The sequence below is a fragment of the Vombatus ursinus genome, unplaced genomic scaffold, assembly GCF_900497805.2.
Source record: "Vombatus ursinus unplaced genomic scaffold, bare-nosed wombat genome assembly UNPS02014772.1, whole genome shotgun sequence".
Classification (NCBI taxonomy): domain Eukaryota; kingdom Metazoa; phylum Chordata; class Mammalia; order Diprotodontia; family Vombatidae; genus Vombatus; species Vombatus ursinus.
The window spans coordinates 31,334,696-31,352,193 of NW_020954550.1; the positions used below are offsets into that span (position 1 = coordinate 31,334,696).

General features: G+C 38.9%; 1 protein-coding gene across 1 annotated transcript in view; it reads right to left on the bottom strand.

Annotated features, from left to right (window-relative positions):
- Positions 1-17,498, bottom strand: part of GHR (growth hormone receptor) — a 326,414-nt gene that overhangs the window by 14,508 nt on the left and 294,408 nt on the right. The window contains exons 5-6 of the mRNA XM_027863533.1: positions 7,816-7,976; positions 3,741-3,919 (exon numbers count right to left, since the gene is read on the bottom strand). Coding sequence (XP_027719334.1) covers positions 3,741-3,919; positions 7,816-7,976 — 340 coding nt within the window. The remainder of the gene's footprint in view (positions 1-3,740; positions 3,920-7,815; positions 7,977-17,498) is intronic.

The window sequence follows — 17,498 nt, forward strand, 5'->3', positions numbered from 1 at the left end:
GGCAGACCAAACCAGGGATGATTTCTCCCCAAGTCAAATATCCAAAGCAGATATTCAATATGTGCTTTTCATATATTTGTGGGCAGAACACTATGTGCCTGTTTATAGAAAATGTGGGGCACTCAATTTTTCAACACCATGGATTTTTCACATAAATAAAATTTCCATAATTTTTATTAAGTCAAAAGTTGGACTGAGAGATTTCTAAAACACATTTCCCTTTCACCTCAGAATGTTTCCACTTGAAAAGTATTTATTTTTCTCATATTTACACAGAGTGGCTTGGCTTCTTTTAATTCAATCAAATTCAATTCAACAAACATTTTTAAGTGCCTACCTACTATGTGCAAGGCACTACTCTAGAGGCTGGGAATACAAAGACAGGAAAAAAAAGGATTCCTATCCACAAAGACTTTTCCCATTCTACATACTTCAATACATGTAATAAATATATCCCTGAATAGTTTTCTGGTAAGCCAAAATTACATGTATCAAACCCACTATCTTTTGAGTTGCAATTTTTAAAAATATGTTTCTAGCCTTGGAACTTTGAGTATTGTTTTTGTTGTGATTACCCACAATTGATACTTTTTTCTTAACCACCATAACCCTTTTGAGATTTCACTAGTAAGAATACTGCCATCTTTCCTCATTTTCCCTGTACCCAACACTTTTTTTCTCCTTGTTCCTTCCTCTTCTCCCTTTTGTATTCTTTCTCTTTCTGGTTAGCTCCCCACCACTGGCTTCTATTTTCTTTGGATGTGATCTGCTTCCTTTTATACATCCACTCCCATGCATTCTGCTATTTCCTACTTTTTCCTGCCCTTTAGCTTAATTTTTTCCAGACATGAAGCAATCCAAACTCAGCTACTGGTTTAGATGCAGAGATAGGCAGGAGAGAAGTGTCGAACTATATCAAGTGATTCTATGAATATCTTCTGTCCAGTGCTGTATAAGCCATATCCACTAGTGACCACACACTTTCAGAAGACTTGGGTTCTTTTGCCAATGTTGCCCTGTATTAGCAAACCCTGGGCAAGTCTTTTAACTGCTCTGAGCCTCAATTTCCTCATCTGTAAAAAAGGGAGTAAAATTACCTGCCCTACATATGTCACGGAGTTGATGTGAAGTAAGTAAACTACAAAATGCTATTTATATGATTGTGATACAGCAACTGTATTTAAACATTTCAAATATTTATATTATTTTTAGCAGACATTACAGCATAAAGAATAACTACAAGGTCACTAATGTAATCTCCAAATATGTTTGATTTGTTTTTTTGGTGGGCGATCAGGGTTAAGTGACTTGTCCAGGGTCACATAGCTAGTAAGTGTTAAGTGTCTGAGGCTGGATTTGAACTCAGGGCCTCCTGGCTCCAAGGCCAGGGCTCTATTCACTGCACCACCTAGCTGCCTCTCAAATATGTTTTTTAAAATGCATTATTTTATTTTATTTTTTTAAAACAGTTGGGGTTAAGTGATTTGCCCAGGGTCACACAGCTAGTGTCAAGTGTCTGAGGCCATATTTAAACTCAGATTCTCCTGACTCCAGGGTCAGTGCTCAATCCACTACGCCACCTAGCTGCCCAAAATGCATGCTTTTAAAAGCAGTGTTCCCAGACTCATCATTGTAATGATCACATTTATAAAGTTTTAAAATTTTCAAAGTGCTTTACAAACATATTGTTGTTGCGCAGTTATTTTTCAGTCATGTCTGATTCTTCATGACCCCATTTGTGGTTTTCTTGGCAAAGATACTGGAGTGGTTTGCTATTTCCTTCTCCAGCTCATTTTATAGATGAGGAAACTGAGGCAAACAGGGTAAAGTGACTTGCCCAAGGTCATACAACTAGTAAATATCTGAGGCTGAATTTGAATTCAGGTCTTTCTGACTCCAGGCCTGGCCCTCTATCCCCTGAGCTACCTAGCTTGCAAACATAACCTTAAACTAATCCTGTCAGATGGTTACCTTCCCTCCTTCATAGATAAGGAAAACAGAGAAACTAAAAGTCTGAGAGAGACTAACTGATTTTCCCAGGATCCAAAAGCTAGTTAGTATTAGAGATGATATTTGAACCCAGGGCTTCCTGACTCCAAGTCTAGTACTCTACTCATTGAGCCATGCTTCCTGTAAAATGGTGGCTCCTAAGTCACTCTCAGCAAGAGTCTTGAAGCTTTTGCTGTCTCTGCTTACTGAATACCCCTCTCTTCACTATGATACTCTTGTTCATGTTCTGATATAGCATTTAACACACCTTTCTGTCACAGCTAGAGTTGATAGCTTAATCAAAATGGGGGAAATCTAGAAAATAAAAGACGGGAGGGCAGCATTGCAATACTTTGAAAGCTTCTCACAGTCCACATTTCTGCCAGTGACAGAGCTGGCACAGTTACCAGTGGTTCACTAGAGTGGACAGTACCCAGTGCCTCAAAATTCTGGGGCAGATACAATGCCAGAAAGCTGGATATACTCTGAAGACGGGCCAGAAACAACTTGGCTAGGTTTGGCCTGCGGTTAGGCTGCTTTGGAATTAGACAGACATTGAAATAAGCACGATTATCTTGTTTTTCTTCTTGTTCTGTACCATGTGGAGTTTATCTAAGTGCTGAGTTCCCACGGACTTGGCAATGAGAGCCTTTGTGGGGGTTCGGAATGAGACAGGCAACCAGTTCTCTATTTGCTCACACATGGACCCCTTTTGCCTGGTTATCCCTCCCCCAGGAACATATCTTTCTGAAATGGCTCAAAGGGGATGTGCTTCCTCTGGGATACCCCTTCTAGAACTTGTATTAGTGGCTTCTCAACAGTTGTAATTCTATGCATGGGAGACGACTGGGGCTCCATCCTTCCCCATGTTTAGGCACATTCCCAAACAGAGTTGCTTGGTCAGAGTCTGCAATAGGATACTTCAGCAGCATTGTATGGAAGTGGGGGTTGGGGGGGAAATCATCTTTCTCTCCTTCCTCCTTGTCTTTAATGTAAACTCGAAGACAGCTTCCCTCTGCTCCCTCACAGAACCACAACAATGTCTCATCTATTAGTTCAGCTCTTGGTGACATAAACAAAAAAATAAAAAGTCTCATTTACCCAGAGTTCTAGAGCCAGGATTCCCAGCCTGGAGGACCCCTACAATCCTCTGCCCCACTGCTGGGGTATAAGAGCCTTGTTAAGGAGATAGGGGGAATAATTAGCAATAATTATAGTATCCTGTTTAACTTAATTAATCTGTCCTATTTCTTATGCACAAATGCATGCAAATTCTGGACTCTCTTCTTTCTTATTGAATGGAGAGTATGGATAGGTTTACTGAAAGCCAAGTAGCATGGGGATCAAGAAGGTTTGGGAACTTCTGGTCCAGGGCCCAGCAGAATTGAAGCCAAGTAAAAGGCAGATATGGCACTAGGCTTAAAGCTAAGGATCCAGATAAAAGGAATAGTCTTAGCATCATGGATTTTGAGGCAGAAGGTATATGAAAGGTCATTTATTTCAACCCCTTCTTTTTCCAGAGGAGAAAACTCAGGCCTAGACAGGGCCTAAATTCCACAGGTAACGAGTAGCAAAACTAAGCCTTGAACCGGGCTCTTCTGACTTCAGCTCCAGAACTCTTGCCCCTCCAGAGGGGCATCCCATCAGGAACCAGAATGTTACGAGAACAGAATGTTACTAGAAACAGAAGTTTGAAGTGAAAGGCATCGAAGCCAAAGCATTTATACTGAGGTACCATATTCACATCTTACCTTTTTCCATTGGGTATCATTTATTTCTTTGTATTGAAGCTCATACTCCAAGAGGATCCATCCTTTCTGAACATCTGCATTGGGAGGTGGTCCCCATCTCACCTGGATGTCGGCATGGATCCCCGTTAGGCTGGTGTTTAGCAAAGTCCAGTTGAGGCCAATGGGTGGATCTGGTTGTACTGTTCATTTCAACAGTGTGTTAATGAATAAGTACAGTAATACCACTTGTATTAACTCTATTATTAATTAATTATTTTATTAATATAATGTTCACTTCTGATGAACTCTAAGCATTTTTTAACTCTAAGCATTTCTTATAGTTTCATTGCACACTTTCTGAATTCTTTCAATATTCCCATTTAAAAATGCTTTCATTTATTGATGGCCTGTTCTCTATTTTGATTTTGTTGCTGTGTAGGCCATTCACAGAAACTTTCGTTTTGAGTTTAAAAACTGATCTGAAACTTTTTGGAAAATTGGTGAAAGCATCTTGTATCTATAATCCTGGCTTTTTCTTTCACTCTGATGACAGTCATACTTTGGAGCTTGTTGAGGAATTCTGTTTTCATTTAAAACATAATAAAAGTAAGAGAAAGCAAGACCTGCAATACCTTAACAGTTTGCCAGATCTAGACCCGACATCAAATAAAACTCTTATCCTCAGATACCATGAGAGTATGATGGTCATTGTGATTTTCTCTCAGAATAGTATGTGTAGGAAATTAAACTGATCTCTGAAAAAGAGAAGATGCAATATTTTCCCACCTCGATACTCAACCTATTATCTGTGTGATTGGAGAATTGGTACTTATGCACCTGTATATCTTCAGCTCTGTTTTTCTGTAGTACCCTGCCTATTAGGCCACAACATGGGTGTTAGTAGCTTTCTTAGAGTTGAGAAATAGCAGCTGTGATGTATAAGCCAGTCCACATCAAATATTTGACATTTCTTAGAGAGCCTGATCAATGGCATTAAAAAAAAAATATTTTCTGGACTTTAGTCCTCAGTACTAGGGGCTCTGAAAATAACAACTTGTCGATTCACAATAATATTTGCCCTTCAAAAAATCTGTTATTATAGTTTTATTCGTGGAAATAACAGTAAGAAGGATGCATTAGCACCTGCCTTGTAGCTGCACTCTATGAACCACTGGATCATTCCATATGACTTGCACCTGAAACCTCTTCTCTCAGTAGTCTCTCCCTCTTTTAGAATATGAGCTCTGTGAAAGCAGGGACTGTCTTGCTTTTCTATTTGTATCACCAGCTTTTAGCATAGTGCTTTACAAATAGTAAGCACTTAATAAATGCATTTTCATTTATTCATTAGTTCATTTATAAATCCACAGACAACGAAGCAACTTGTATTGGCACGATGCATCAGAGAGAAGATAATGACATGTTGTTAGGGGCCTTTATTGCCTGACTGAAAAGCTAGGGGTCAAAGGAGAAAGTCCTTAACTGTGATTTTCTCTTTCATTAGTTTAACAATAGGCCTCTCTGTTGTGCTATAGTGAAGGCTGTAGTCTGTTATTTTGCACTCTTCCATGACATGAACACACTAGTAACTGTACTTGTTGAGGACAGAAGGCCAGAATCCATTGGCTATATTTTGCATGTTAAACTCCTATTCTGTGTCTACACAGCTACTCAGCTGGTGTCACAGACTACTTCCTCATCTATAAAATAACGGGTTTTGAGGAAATGGTTTCCAAGATCCTTTCCAGCTCTAAATCCTAGGATATCATGATACAAGGGAATGAGATGTTCAGGACAAGGGAATTTCCCAGATACCTGAAGTGTGCCCTTGAAACCCTTTCCATTAAAAAAATTAACAAATTTCAATAGAAATCTTTCCAAACCATATTATGTACTTTCCCGCCTCTCCACAGGCTATTGACCACAATATAACTTTCTTTCTTGATGATTTAGAGTTACTATTCCTAACATAAATTGATGCTAGGACATAGCCTCATTCTCCTCTCATCAATAAAATGGGGAGGATGAGCTAGATGTTCTCTATGGTTTCTTCTACATCTGACCATCTATGATTCTACTATGCAGGAAACAGTGATACCTTCAAGGCCTGTTTTCCCCTACAACAAATCAGCCCTAGACTATTATATTTTTTTTGATTTGTTATGTACGACTTTTTTTTGTCAAGGCCTAATTGCTTGTTATTAGCTTCTTGTTGTTTTCTTTGTAGTAGCCATCAATCTTCTGGGCTTGGGAACCTAATCACAATCGTTAAAATCTTGTGCAAACTGTTGGTGGAGCTGTAAACTGGTTCAACCATTCTGGAGAGCAATTTGGAACTATGCCCAAAGGGCTATAAAACTGTGTATGCTCTTTGACTCAGCAATGCAATTAAGAGAGCAAAAAAAAAAAAAAAAAAAAAAAAAGGAAAAGGAGCCATATGCACAAAAAATATATCTATAGCAGCTACTTTTGTGGTGGCAAAGAATTGGAATTTATGGGATGCCCATCAATTGGTGAATGGCTGAACAAGTTGTGGTATATGATTGTGATGGAATACTACTATGCTATAAGATACGATGAGCAGGATGCTGGGAAGACTTACAAGAACTCTTGCAAAGTGAAGTGAGCAAAATCTGGAGAAGGGTACACAGTAACAGCAATATTGTATGACAATCAAGCTATTCTCAGCAATACACTGATGAAGACAATTTTGAAGGATTTATGATGAAAAATGCTATTCACCTTAAGTTAAAGAACTGATAGAGTTTGAATGCAGATTGAAGCATACTTTTTTTTTTTTTTTGCTTTTTGGTGAGGCAATCGGGCTTAAGTGATTTGCCCAGAGTCATACAGCTAGTAAATGTCATATGTCTGAAGCCGGATTTGAACTCAGGTCCTCCTGACCCCAGGGCTGGTGCTCTAACCACTGCACCACCTAGCTGCCTCCAAAGCATACTTTCTAAACTTTATTTTTCTTCGGGATTTTTTTTTTAGTCTGTTTTCTTTTGCAACATGACTAATACAAAAATGTTTTGCATGATACACTTGTACAATCTATATCAAATTGCCTGCCTTCTCAATGAGGAAGGAGGGAAACGGGAAGGGAGAAAATTTGGAACTCAAAATAAAAGAAAAAGAATGTTGAAATTTTGTTTACATGTATTTAATAAAAATATTAAAAAAAGAAAAAAATGGAATAATGCAAACTAAGGGATTGCCCTCTATTTGAGCAACTGGAAGCTTTTCTGTAAAGTGCATGAACCTCAGTGCATACATTTTGAAATCTAATAGTGCTGTTAAGAAGCCCCCTTCCTCCTTTCTTTCCCTCTCCCCAGGATACTTGTGGTTACTAGATAAATGAATGCCAGATAATAATAATATCTGGCATTTACATAATGCTTCAATGTTTGCAAAACACTTTACATATGTTAACTCATTTGATTCTCACAATAACCCTGGGAGATAAATCAGATTTTTTTAAAAAAAAACTTTTTTTTTGGCTTATGTCATGCCAAATAATCATCTTGATTTAGTTTTTTCACTCAATTGGCCAAAAGGATTGATTGTTTTTGTATTGTGTAAACATGACTTTAAGCTCATTTTGGCTCTTCACCAAATGAGAACATAAAACTTTGGAATGGTTATATGATGTTGTCCACAATAAACAAAATCTAGCCTTTTGTTCCATCTTCCATTAAAACAGTACAAAAGCCAATACATTTCAGTTGATATAGATTACATTATAAGAGCAATGAATCATCAGGCTTGGGGACCTCAAGAGTCCATCTGCTCTATCTCCTTGCTACTATCTCTCTAAGGAAAGATTCTACAGCCTTCTCCGTTCCTATTCCATGTAAGGAATCTAAGCCCCTCCCACTCCCTACCTTAACTCCCCTTCCTCTTGCCCTCTCATTAGGAAGAGATGCTGGCTGCCAATTCTGCAAAATAACTCTCCACATGTTTAGAAAGTATTATTGTTATTTTTTTCTCAGTCACTTTCATGGGACATTTCTATTCAATCATTTAATCATAATCATTTGCAAGGCTCCAGCTCAGTGTCAAACCATGTCAAGCAAAACACAAACCTGAGATTTACCTATTTCATCAACAGTGAAACATCTTTTCTCCAACTCGTGACTAATATTTCTTAGCTTGATACAATAGGGTGTCCAAATGGAGGTATATGATGAATTGAAATAACAGCTGTTTTCTCCAGCAGAGACATAATCGGGGCATTCTTTCCACTCTTCGTCAATCCTGAAATGAAGAGAAGAAAGGGTGAATTGTTTCAGCAGTCACGTTATGACTGAAGTAGAAGTCGGATGTATCTTGGGTCAGATTAAACAGTGCCCATTCTAACTTAAATGACATATGGTGAAGTGTTCTAAGACTGATGGTTCAAGTGGTGTCTGGATCTGTGGATCACAAAGTCAGAGTCAGAAGGGACTTTCAGAACTTATTCCACACTTTTTTACCTCAGAGTGATCTCTAAAACAAACCTAATGAGAAGAGGATAGTCTGTCTTCTTTAGAAGTTTCTCGAACTGGAGATTCCATGACCTCACTTGACAATAAACTAGAGGGCTTACTTTTTTATCTGAAATGTGTTCTTTATGTGTCACCTAAATAGCGCAGGAGAAGTCTTACACAAATTTAATTCAGTTTCCTCATATTTACTTGGTGTATTTCATAACTACTAAGTATCTGAGGTAGGATTTGAACCCAGGTCTTTCTAATTCCAAATCCAAGTCCATCACTCTGTCCCCTACTCTGATAGACTGTCAGCTCTTTGATGATAGGAACTGTTTCAACTTTGTCTTTTTATCCCTGGCTCCAAATAGAGCAGCTGGCACATAGTAGGCGCTTAATAATATTTCCTAATTGATTAATTAGTTTTGTCCCCAGAAGAGATGGAGAATGCCTAGTCACCATCCTCTGTAAAATGAACTTTTAAATCCACAGAGATCATCTCTCACGTCTCTTTTGAATGAAGTCATCTCGATTGCAGTAGAATCTCAGTAGTGTTGTTTCCTGTTGTTGACTTATTTCAGTCATGTCCAACTCTTCATGACTCCATTTCTTGGCAAAGATACTGAAGTGGTGTGCCATTTCCTTCTCCAGCTCATTTTACAGATGAGAAAACTGAGACAAACAAAGTTAAATGACTTGCCCAGGGTAACACAGCTAGTAAGTCTCTGAGGCTAAATTTGAACTCAGGAAGAACTCTATCCACTGCTCCACCTAGCTGAGAGTCGTAAGCAGAGCTGGGCTCAAGAACTGGCAAGGTAGACAGCAGCCTTGTATAAAAGTGTATATATAATAGTGTGTGCATGGGAGGGTGTTGGCTGGTATAAGAAGGTAATCTTTATATATAAATTTCTAATAGAAGCACATTCCAAAAAATATTGATATCTTTTCTATATCATTTTTATTTCTGAATATGTACACCCACCCCTCCTGCTACCCATATTAAAACCACTTAAAGGAATTTTTTTTTTGCCCTCCTCTCCCTCCCCCCTCCAAACACAGTGTCATAGGCCTACAATAAACTTGTGTATGCAGGGAATACTTCTCTCTACCTACTGTACTATATGACTCTACCTTAGATGCACACATAGTTTTGGTGCCAGGCAATTGACTTCTCCATTGCACACAAGTATGTGTTTTGTGATGACTCACATCTGACAGTGTATCTATATCATGTATCTGATTTCCCTTTTTATTTTTATTTATTTATTAGGCAACTGGGGTTAAGTGACTTGCCCAAGGTCACACAGCTAGTAAGGGTCAAGTGTTTGGTCTGAGGTCGGATTTGAACTAAGGTCCTCCCGACTTCAGGGCCGATGCTCTATCAACTGCGCCATGTTCTAGGTTCTAGAACAGAATGTTCTAGGTTTAACAAGTCTGTGTTAGTGTTGGTATGATGAGGTCAGTGTCCCCCTCACCTTTGGCCACTTTTGCTAGTTATTTCTCTCACTACCATTTAACGAGTCTGCTCTCCTAAGATGGTATAAGCAGAGTATTTAGAAAGAACCCTGATCACCTAGGGAACATTGGTGCAAAAACCCAGCTCAGAGTCAAAGGCTGATTTTTCCAGCCTCCACACAAGACAAGGATTCACCATGATATAAAGGGGAGGTAGGGAGAGGAGGAGAAGAGCATCTTAGCAGTTATTTACAGAGCTTCCAGGGAGGAGGATGGGGTAGAGAAGAGGAGTGGAGGGAAAGTCAGTCAACAAGTATTTATTAAGCACTTACTACATGGGCACTGTGCTAAATGCTGGGAACACAAGGAAAGGCTACAGCAGTCCTTGCCTCATGGCGCTCACATTCCAATGGGGACTGCTATGCAGAATGAGACATACATTTTTGGACATGGCTAATGAACACTAATGTGGGAATTAATTCTGTTGGATTTGCAACTGATTTGTTATGTGGATTTTCTTTTTTTTTAATTATTCAATTGTGGAGAGGCAGTGGGAAGGAGAGATAATAAATGCTTTTAAAAAGAAATAAATTATAAAAAATTCCTTAAAACAACAACAAAAGGGGGCAGCTAGGTGGTGCAGTGGATAGAACACTGGCCCTGGAGCCAGGAGGACCTGAGTTCCAATCTGGCCTCAGACACAACACTCACTAGCTGTGTGACTCTGGGCAAGTCACTCAACCCCAATTGCCTCACCAAACAAAACAAAACAACAACAAGAAGTTGTAGCTGTTACTTATTGATGTAGTCCTTTTTGGCCCTTGATCATTGTCCTTCAGGGGAGGGGGCGGGCCCAGAGGACCACATGGCTGGTGTTCAGGGGCACTGGCCAAACTGATGACATCCACTCCAGCCCTAGCCCCATCCCTGGCTATCCATCCCTGCCCATCCCATAGAAAAGGGTGGCTTCTTTGATTTCCCCCCCCCCAAATAGTACCATCAGATAATTAAAAATAAGCTGGAGACTCAAAGAACAATTATTTGATACAGGCATTTTATTAGCTTTTGGATGATACAACTTTAGAGCTAATAGTTATATTGTTAATCCTACAACACATGAGAGGTGGCAGAAGAGTTCATCAAGGATCCATGCAAACAAAAAAGAAGGCAGGGAAAAGAGGGATAACAGATGGATAGAGCCAGTGCCGCCCTGGCAGGGCTTCACACTGCCTCCAGAGGGCTGGAAGAAGGGTGGGAGGCCATAGGCAGAAATCACAGATGATAAGAGGGCATAAGTAGGCTGTGATCTGTCAATAAGGGTATGGATCCACAGAAATGGTGGTACACAATCCTTTTTTGCCCTGGATAGGGGGTTGTTAGGGACAAAATGCATGGACCCTGCAATTAAAAAAGATAGCTCTGACCCCAGGATTATAGAAAACATTTTCCTTCCCCCATAATGTAAATAACCATGTACAGTTAATCCCAGGACAAAAAAAAGAAAAGGAAAACAAGAAATCAGCTGAATTGAATCCATGTGCTATGGCAGTTTCCCTGTCAGTATAACTTACCCACAAATAGCTAGTTAATTATTTCAAATAGTCAAATAAATGGGGATATATATTTTAAATAAAAAACTCTCCCTCACTAGGTCTTTATGGGTTCAGGGAGATCATTGGGTGCATTTTAGAAAAGAATGTACATAAGTTTTTGTAGTATACTACAATATTCTCCATACTACTATGAAAATGAAAAATCTCTCATAGGACAGAAATATGTCTTAGGTGGGAGGATGCATGAGTGGAGAATCCAAACTACATTTGCCACAGGGAAGGTCAGTGCTTTAGGGAGTGTGGCTTCTTTGGTCTGGGGCCATGGGACTCTGTCCTCTGTTGCGCCAGCCTGGGCCTCGGTGGAAGTATAGTTATATTTCAGAGGCTTGGCTCAGTAAGTCCTAGGTTCAAGACAAGCCCTAAACAATAGCAGAACAGGTGTTCACCTATGTCAAATGCTGTGAGTTGGTGCTGAAAGACTTCTTTTTGGCCTCTCTGACAAAAACTGTCTCTCTCACTAACTCTTCTACCATTAAGACAATCCTCACTTACTCATGGTATCCCCCAACAGATACTGACTGAGTGTCACAAGTGCTATGAAGGATACAAAGATAATAGAGACCCAGTTTCTGCTCTTGGGCATCTCAGAGAGGTTGCACAGCTCATCTGGGCCCTCACTACTGTTTGATGGTCCTTTTCCTCTTCTTTTGCCGAACCCCTTTCGAAAATTCCACAGTAACTATTCCAAAGCCTTTTTTCTTTGAGTTTTCAACTCATTTTAATAAAGACTTGTTTGTTTGTTTGTTTTTTGCTAGGCAATGGGGTTAAATGACTTGCCCAGGGTCACCCAGCTAGTAAGTGTCAAGTGTCTGAGACTGGATTTGAACTCAGGTCCTCCTGACTCCAGGGCTGGTGCTCTACCCACTGCGCCAGCTAGCTGCCTCCCAAAGCCTTTTTTCAAGAGCCTGACTTATGTACTCATAACTCTCCTCCCCTCTCCATACATAACAAGTGGTAATCTAGTATTTTATTGAGAAGATTACAATCATCTGACAGAAGCCCCTTCAACTGCCCCTTATGTGCCTCAAAAAACTTCTGAGTACCATCATTCATGCTCTCCTTCTTTCATCTGGTCATAGGTGAGAAGGAGAAATTCCTGCTCTTTGACAAGGATGCCTTTGATTCCATGTCTTCCCACCTCTTGTAGAGCCTTGCTGCAGCAATAGACCCCTTCCTCTCATGTATATCTAACCTTTTCTTTCTCCTGGCTCCTACGCATAGCTACTCATGTGCCTGCAAACACGCTAGGAGCTCTCCAGCCCTAAAAAGGGCTTTTCCTTAACCTGTCTAATGTATCCAGTTACCTCCCTCTATCTTTTCCTCCCTTTACTGCCAAATTTCTTTAAAATTTTGTCTCTATCCCCTCTTCTGCACATTCTCTCTTCAGGCTTTTAAAACCTGGTTTCTGCTCACTCCTACCTACTCTACTGAAAGTCATCTCAACATTTTCCAATGATCTCCTAACCATTATTTAATAGCCTTCTCTTTCCCTCTCCACTCCCTTTCCCCAATCCTCATGTATAGCACCAGATGTTGTTACAACTCTTACTGAATATCTTGACATCAGTCCCTACCTGTTCTATCAGGGCAGCCTGGAGAAAGACGGCTTGGAAATCCCTAATAAATTGTTACATCAAAAAGACAGCTTAACAGCATTCACCCTACCAGCTTGAACTGGCTTACCAGAGCTGATTGTTAAGTTTTCAGTGTGAGTATTTACACCTTGGAAATTGGCAAAAGCTACAAATCAGGCCTTGATTTATTGTTTTGTGGATTGTATAGACTTAATAATTAAGTGGAGAAAAATTTAATAATGACGATTAGACTGAAAAGTGTATCTTGGGCACATTTTTTTTTTTTCAGACAGCTGGTTGTTCAACACTTACCAGTACACTCCTACATCCTATTCATGATGGGTCAGCAAAATTCACATTGAAAGGACATTTTTAAAAATCCACGTTGACAAAAACATACATTTTATTTTAAATCACTTAGCTCTTCTTTAGGACTGTTGACACAAATTTAGGTGAGAAGCTAAAAGAGGATACAAAATAAAGTTTCTCTGGGCTACACAGACCAGTCAGAATCTCTGGACAAATGTACGAGTTCAATTCTCAAAGCCTCCTCCACTCCCCTGTTTTCTGCAGAGGTAAAAACTCTGATAGAGAGGAGAGGGGAAGTGATGCCAGTAGCAGGGGACAGAAAAAGCAAGCAATGGAGGGAGGACATAAATAGAGCCTGGAACGTAACAAGCTTCCTCTTCCCTTCCCAAGTCATTATACAGAGCTGAAATAATAAAATAACAAAATACTGACACTGTTTTCAGTTATAGCTGGTGAGTTTTGGTTTTACTTCTTTTTCCAAATCAACAGGACAACAGAGAAACTAAAGCAGCAACAACAAAACCACTCTGAGGAAAATAAGTCTTTTAATGGGAAGGAAGTGGCTTTTTGTGTGATACATTTTACTAAGAATAATGCATCTTACTTAGCTAAGTGGTTATATGTCTGCTTCTTTCAAAAAGAAAATATTCCCATGCAAGAAGTTTCTGATCCAAACATTCTGCAGAGCAATTTGGAACTATGCCCAAAGGGCTATAAAACTGTGCATACCCTTTGACCCAGCAATACCACTACTAGGTCTATATCCCAAAGAGATTAAAAAAAAAAAGTAAAAAGGCCCATAACAAAAACATTTATAGCTACTCTTTTTGTGGTGGCAAAGAATTGGAAATTGAGGGGATGCCTATCAATTGGGGAATGGCTGAATAAGTTGTGGTATGTGATTGTGATGGAATACTATTGTGCTATGAGAAATGATGAACCAAATGCTTTCAGAAAAAACCTGGGAAGACTTATATGAATTGATGCAAAGTGAAGTGAGCAGAACTAGGAGAACATTGTACATAGCAACAGCAATATGTATGATGATCAACTGTGAATTAGTTATTCTCAGTAATACACTGACTTAGTAAAATGTATCATTCCAATTGCCGCACACAAATACACCGACCCAAGAAAATTCTGAAGAACTTATGATGAAAAATGCTATCCACTTCCAGAGAAAGAACTGAAACAGTCTGAATGCAGATTGCAGCATATTTTCCCCCCACTTTATTTTTCTTTTGTGCAACATAGCTAACATGGAAATATATTTTACATGATTTCACATGTAAAACTGATACCACATTTCTTGCCTTCACAATGGGTGGGGGAGGGGTGGGAGGGAGGGAGAAAATTCAGAACTCAAAATTTAAAAAAAATGAATGCTAAAAATAAATAAATAAATAATAAATTGGGGAGAAAAAGATGTTTTACCTAGTTTAGGGATGCCAAAGAATGCCTCTTTTTGCCACTAAAGCTAGGCATCCAATGTGTCAAATGCTGGCTTGAGCCTAGGGAACAGCAGGAAAATTTTAGCAAAAATGTTTTTCTCCTAATTAGCTAGCACATATGAACTAGTAAGCTAGTAGGTCCTAACCACTTGGCTGCCACTATTTTAGTTTTGCCAGTAGGCTTGGATAAATTAGTAACTTAAAATTAAAGCTAAACATAATTAGTGTTTCCCCCTCCTGGGCCAACAGTCCCTCCACTATTTATTTATTTATTTATTTATTTATTTATTTATTTATTTTTATAGCTGCTTGGACACACTCCTGCTCTGAGCAGAATTTTTTTTTTAATTTTAGACTTAAACAAATACTCAATAAGAAAAGAAAAAGAAACATACTATAAACTTAAATATTAAAACTTAAATACAGTAGAACATAAGAGAGGATTCAAAATATAAAGCAATACATTTCCATTTCAGGAAAGCTTCTGTAATAAATACTATTTGTGTTGAAAGCTATCCATCTTTTTTCTGCTTCCTTGTAACTTTTCTTTTGTTCTCTGTTGTGCACTTTTTACTTTGTTCTCCCCCCCTTTTCTCCTCCAGAAGGCTACAATTAAGCATGGATTTATTTATATATAGATATACATATATAAACATATATACATATAAACATATACTTTCCCTAACAAATTCTACTGATCTTTATTTTATATTTGTGTGTATCTCTTATTGCCTATCCTTCTTGACTCCTCTACTTCACTTCTACCTGATACCTTGCCCTCCTATTACTTAACCTATCCCCCCCCCCAGGATTCCTCCCTTATCCTCCCATTCCCATAAATCTTAAACACCATTCCATACCCGCCTTTGATCTATTCCCTCACCCTCCCCTCTAAAGATCCCTCCCTTTTCTTCCCATTCCCATTAATCTAAACACCCTTCTATACCCCCCTTAAACTATTTCCTCCCCCTTCCCTCTAGAGATTCTGCCCTTATCCTCTTGCCCCTCCCTATCCCCTTAGCATTTTATTTCTTTCTGAATTTAGAAGTCTTTTATTATGTGTATTGTTCCCTCTTGAACTTATTCCCGATGAAAGCAGGCTTCCAGAACTAACAGCCCTCCTTCCTCATTTAATTCCTCTGTGTCAATCCTTCCTCTCTCACCTCATTTGCAAGATAATTATTCATTTTAGCTGTTCCTAAACAGTTTGGCTTTTTAAAGTCATATCATACTCAGGTGTACCCCAATCTTTCTTATCAACTACCCAATTACTAATAACAATCTTAGACATACGTTTTACATTTTATATACATAAAAGGTAAATAGTCTGTCCCTATTCAGTCTCTGTAATTAGTCTTTGGTATGTACCTTATTTTGCTCTTGGCTCTTGTATGTCAAATCTTCTATTAAGTTCAGAGTTTTTTTTTTTTTTTAAACAAAGTCCTAAAAGTCTGACAATTCATTAATTGTTCATTATTTTTTTCATTCAGGATTGTGCTTAGCTTTGCTGGGTATGATATTTCTAGCTGGAACCTCAGTTCTTTTGCTCTTTGATATATAGTGTTCCAAGACCTGCAGTCTTTTAGTGTCACCACTGCTAGGTCTTGCATGATTCTAATTATGGTACTGACATATTTAAATAGTTTTTTCTTGTTGCTTGTAATATTTTATCCTCGAGCTGGGAATTTTGGAATTTGACTATAATATTCCTGTGGGTTTTCCTAGTAGGATCTCCTTCAGGTGGTGATTGGTGGATTTTTTCTATTTCTACCTTCCCTTCTTGTTCTAATGCTTCAGGACAATATTCTTTAATTATTTCTTGTATTATTATATTGAAATTCTTTTTTTGATCATAGCTTTCAGGTAGTCTGATTATTCTTATGTTTTTTCTTCTTGATCTGTTCTCCAGGTCAGTTATTTTTCTTATGAGATGTTTCACATTCTCTTCTATTTTTTCATTCTTTATATTTTGCTTTAGTATTTCTTGATCTCATAACTTTGCTGGCTTCCTCTTACCCAATTCTGATTTTCGAGGAGTCATTTTCTTCTTTAATATTCTGGATTTCCTTTTCTAATTGGTTGACTTGCTTTCCATAATCTTCTTGTTTTTCTTGAATTGTTCTTATTTTATGTTTTTCTCAATCTCTCATTTGATTTTAAAAGTCTTTTTAAAATTTGTCTGTGAATTCTTTTTTGGGAAGGTGACCATTTGACATTACTCTCTGGGGTAGAAGAGGATTTCTTTACTTCAGTATCCTCCTCTGAAGATGAACCCTGGTCTTCTCTATTCCAATAGTAACTCTCTGTGGTTGAATTCTTTCTCTTCTGCCTATGCGTTTTTTGTTTGGTTTTTGTAATCATCTCTAGCCCTGGGGTATGGGGGATGGTGCTTCTGTCCTCAGATCCTCCTCCTTCAGTTCTCCCCTCTGGGCCTGGAACTGAAATCAAGAACTCTGCCCTCCTATAGCTAGTAGTGTCCTCACCCCACTGCTTCTGTACTCACCAGGCTTGTGCTGGTTCCTACTTGCCAGCACAGCTGGGTATGGCATTCCTTATCAGCAGAGGTTCTTTCGATCTTCCCATCTCAGATGCCCAAATCCCCTCACTACACCAGAGGTAAAATTTCCCAAAGCTGGGGCCGAAGCAGCCCCCCAACCCAGCTAATCTCAGGGCTTGCCACTTGTTTAAGCAGATCTAAGACCTAGCCTGGAGGTGTTTACTCTTCACAAGGCCAAACCTCATCCTGGGATTTTCCTTCAAATCTTCTCCTATTGTCCCAGAAGGACCACTGTTCTGTCCCTACTCTTATTTATTTTTACCTGCTCTATGTTTGCCCTGAGGTGCTATTCTATCTCTTTTGTGGGGAAAATCTTGAGAGCTTGAAATTTTCTGACCTACTCCGCCATTT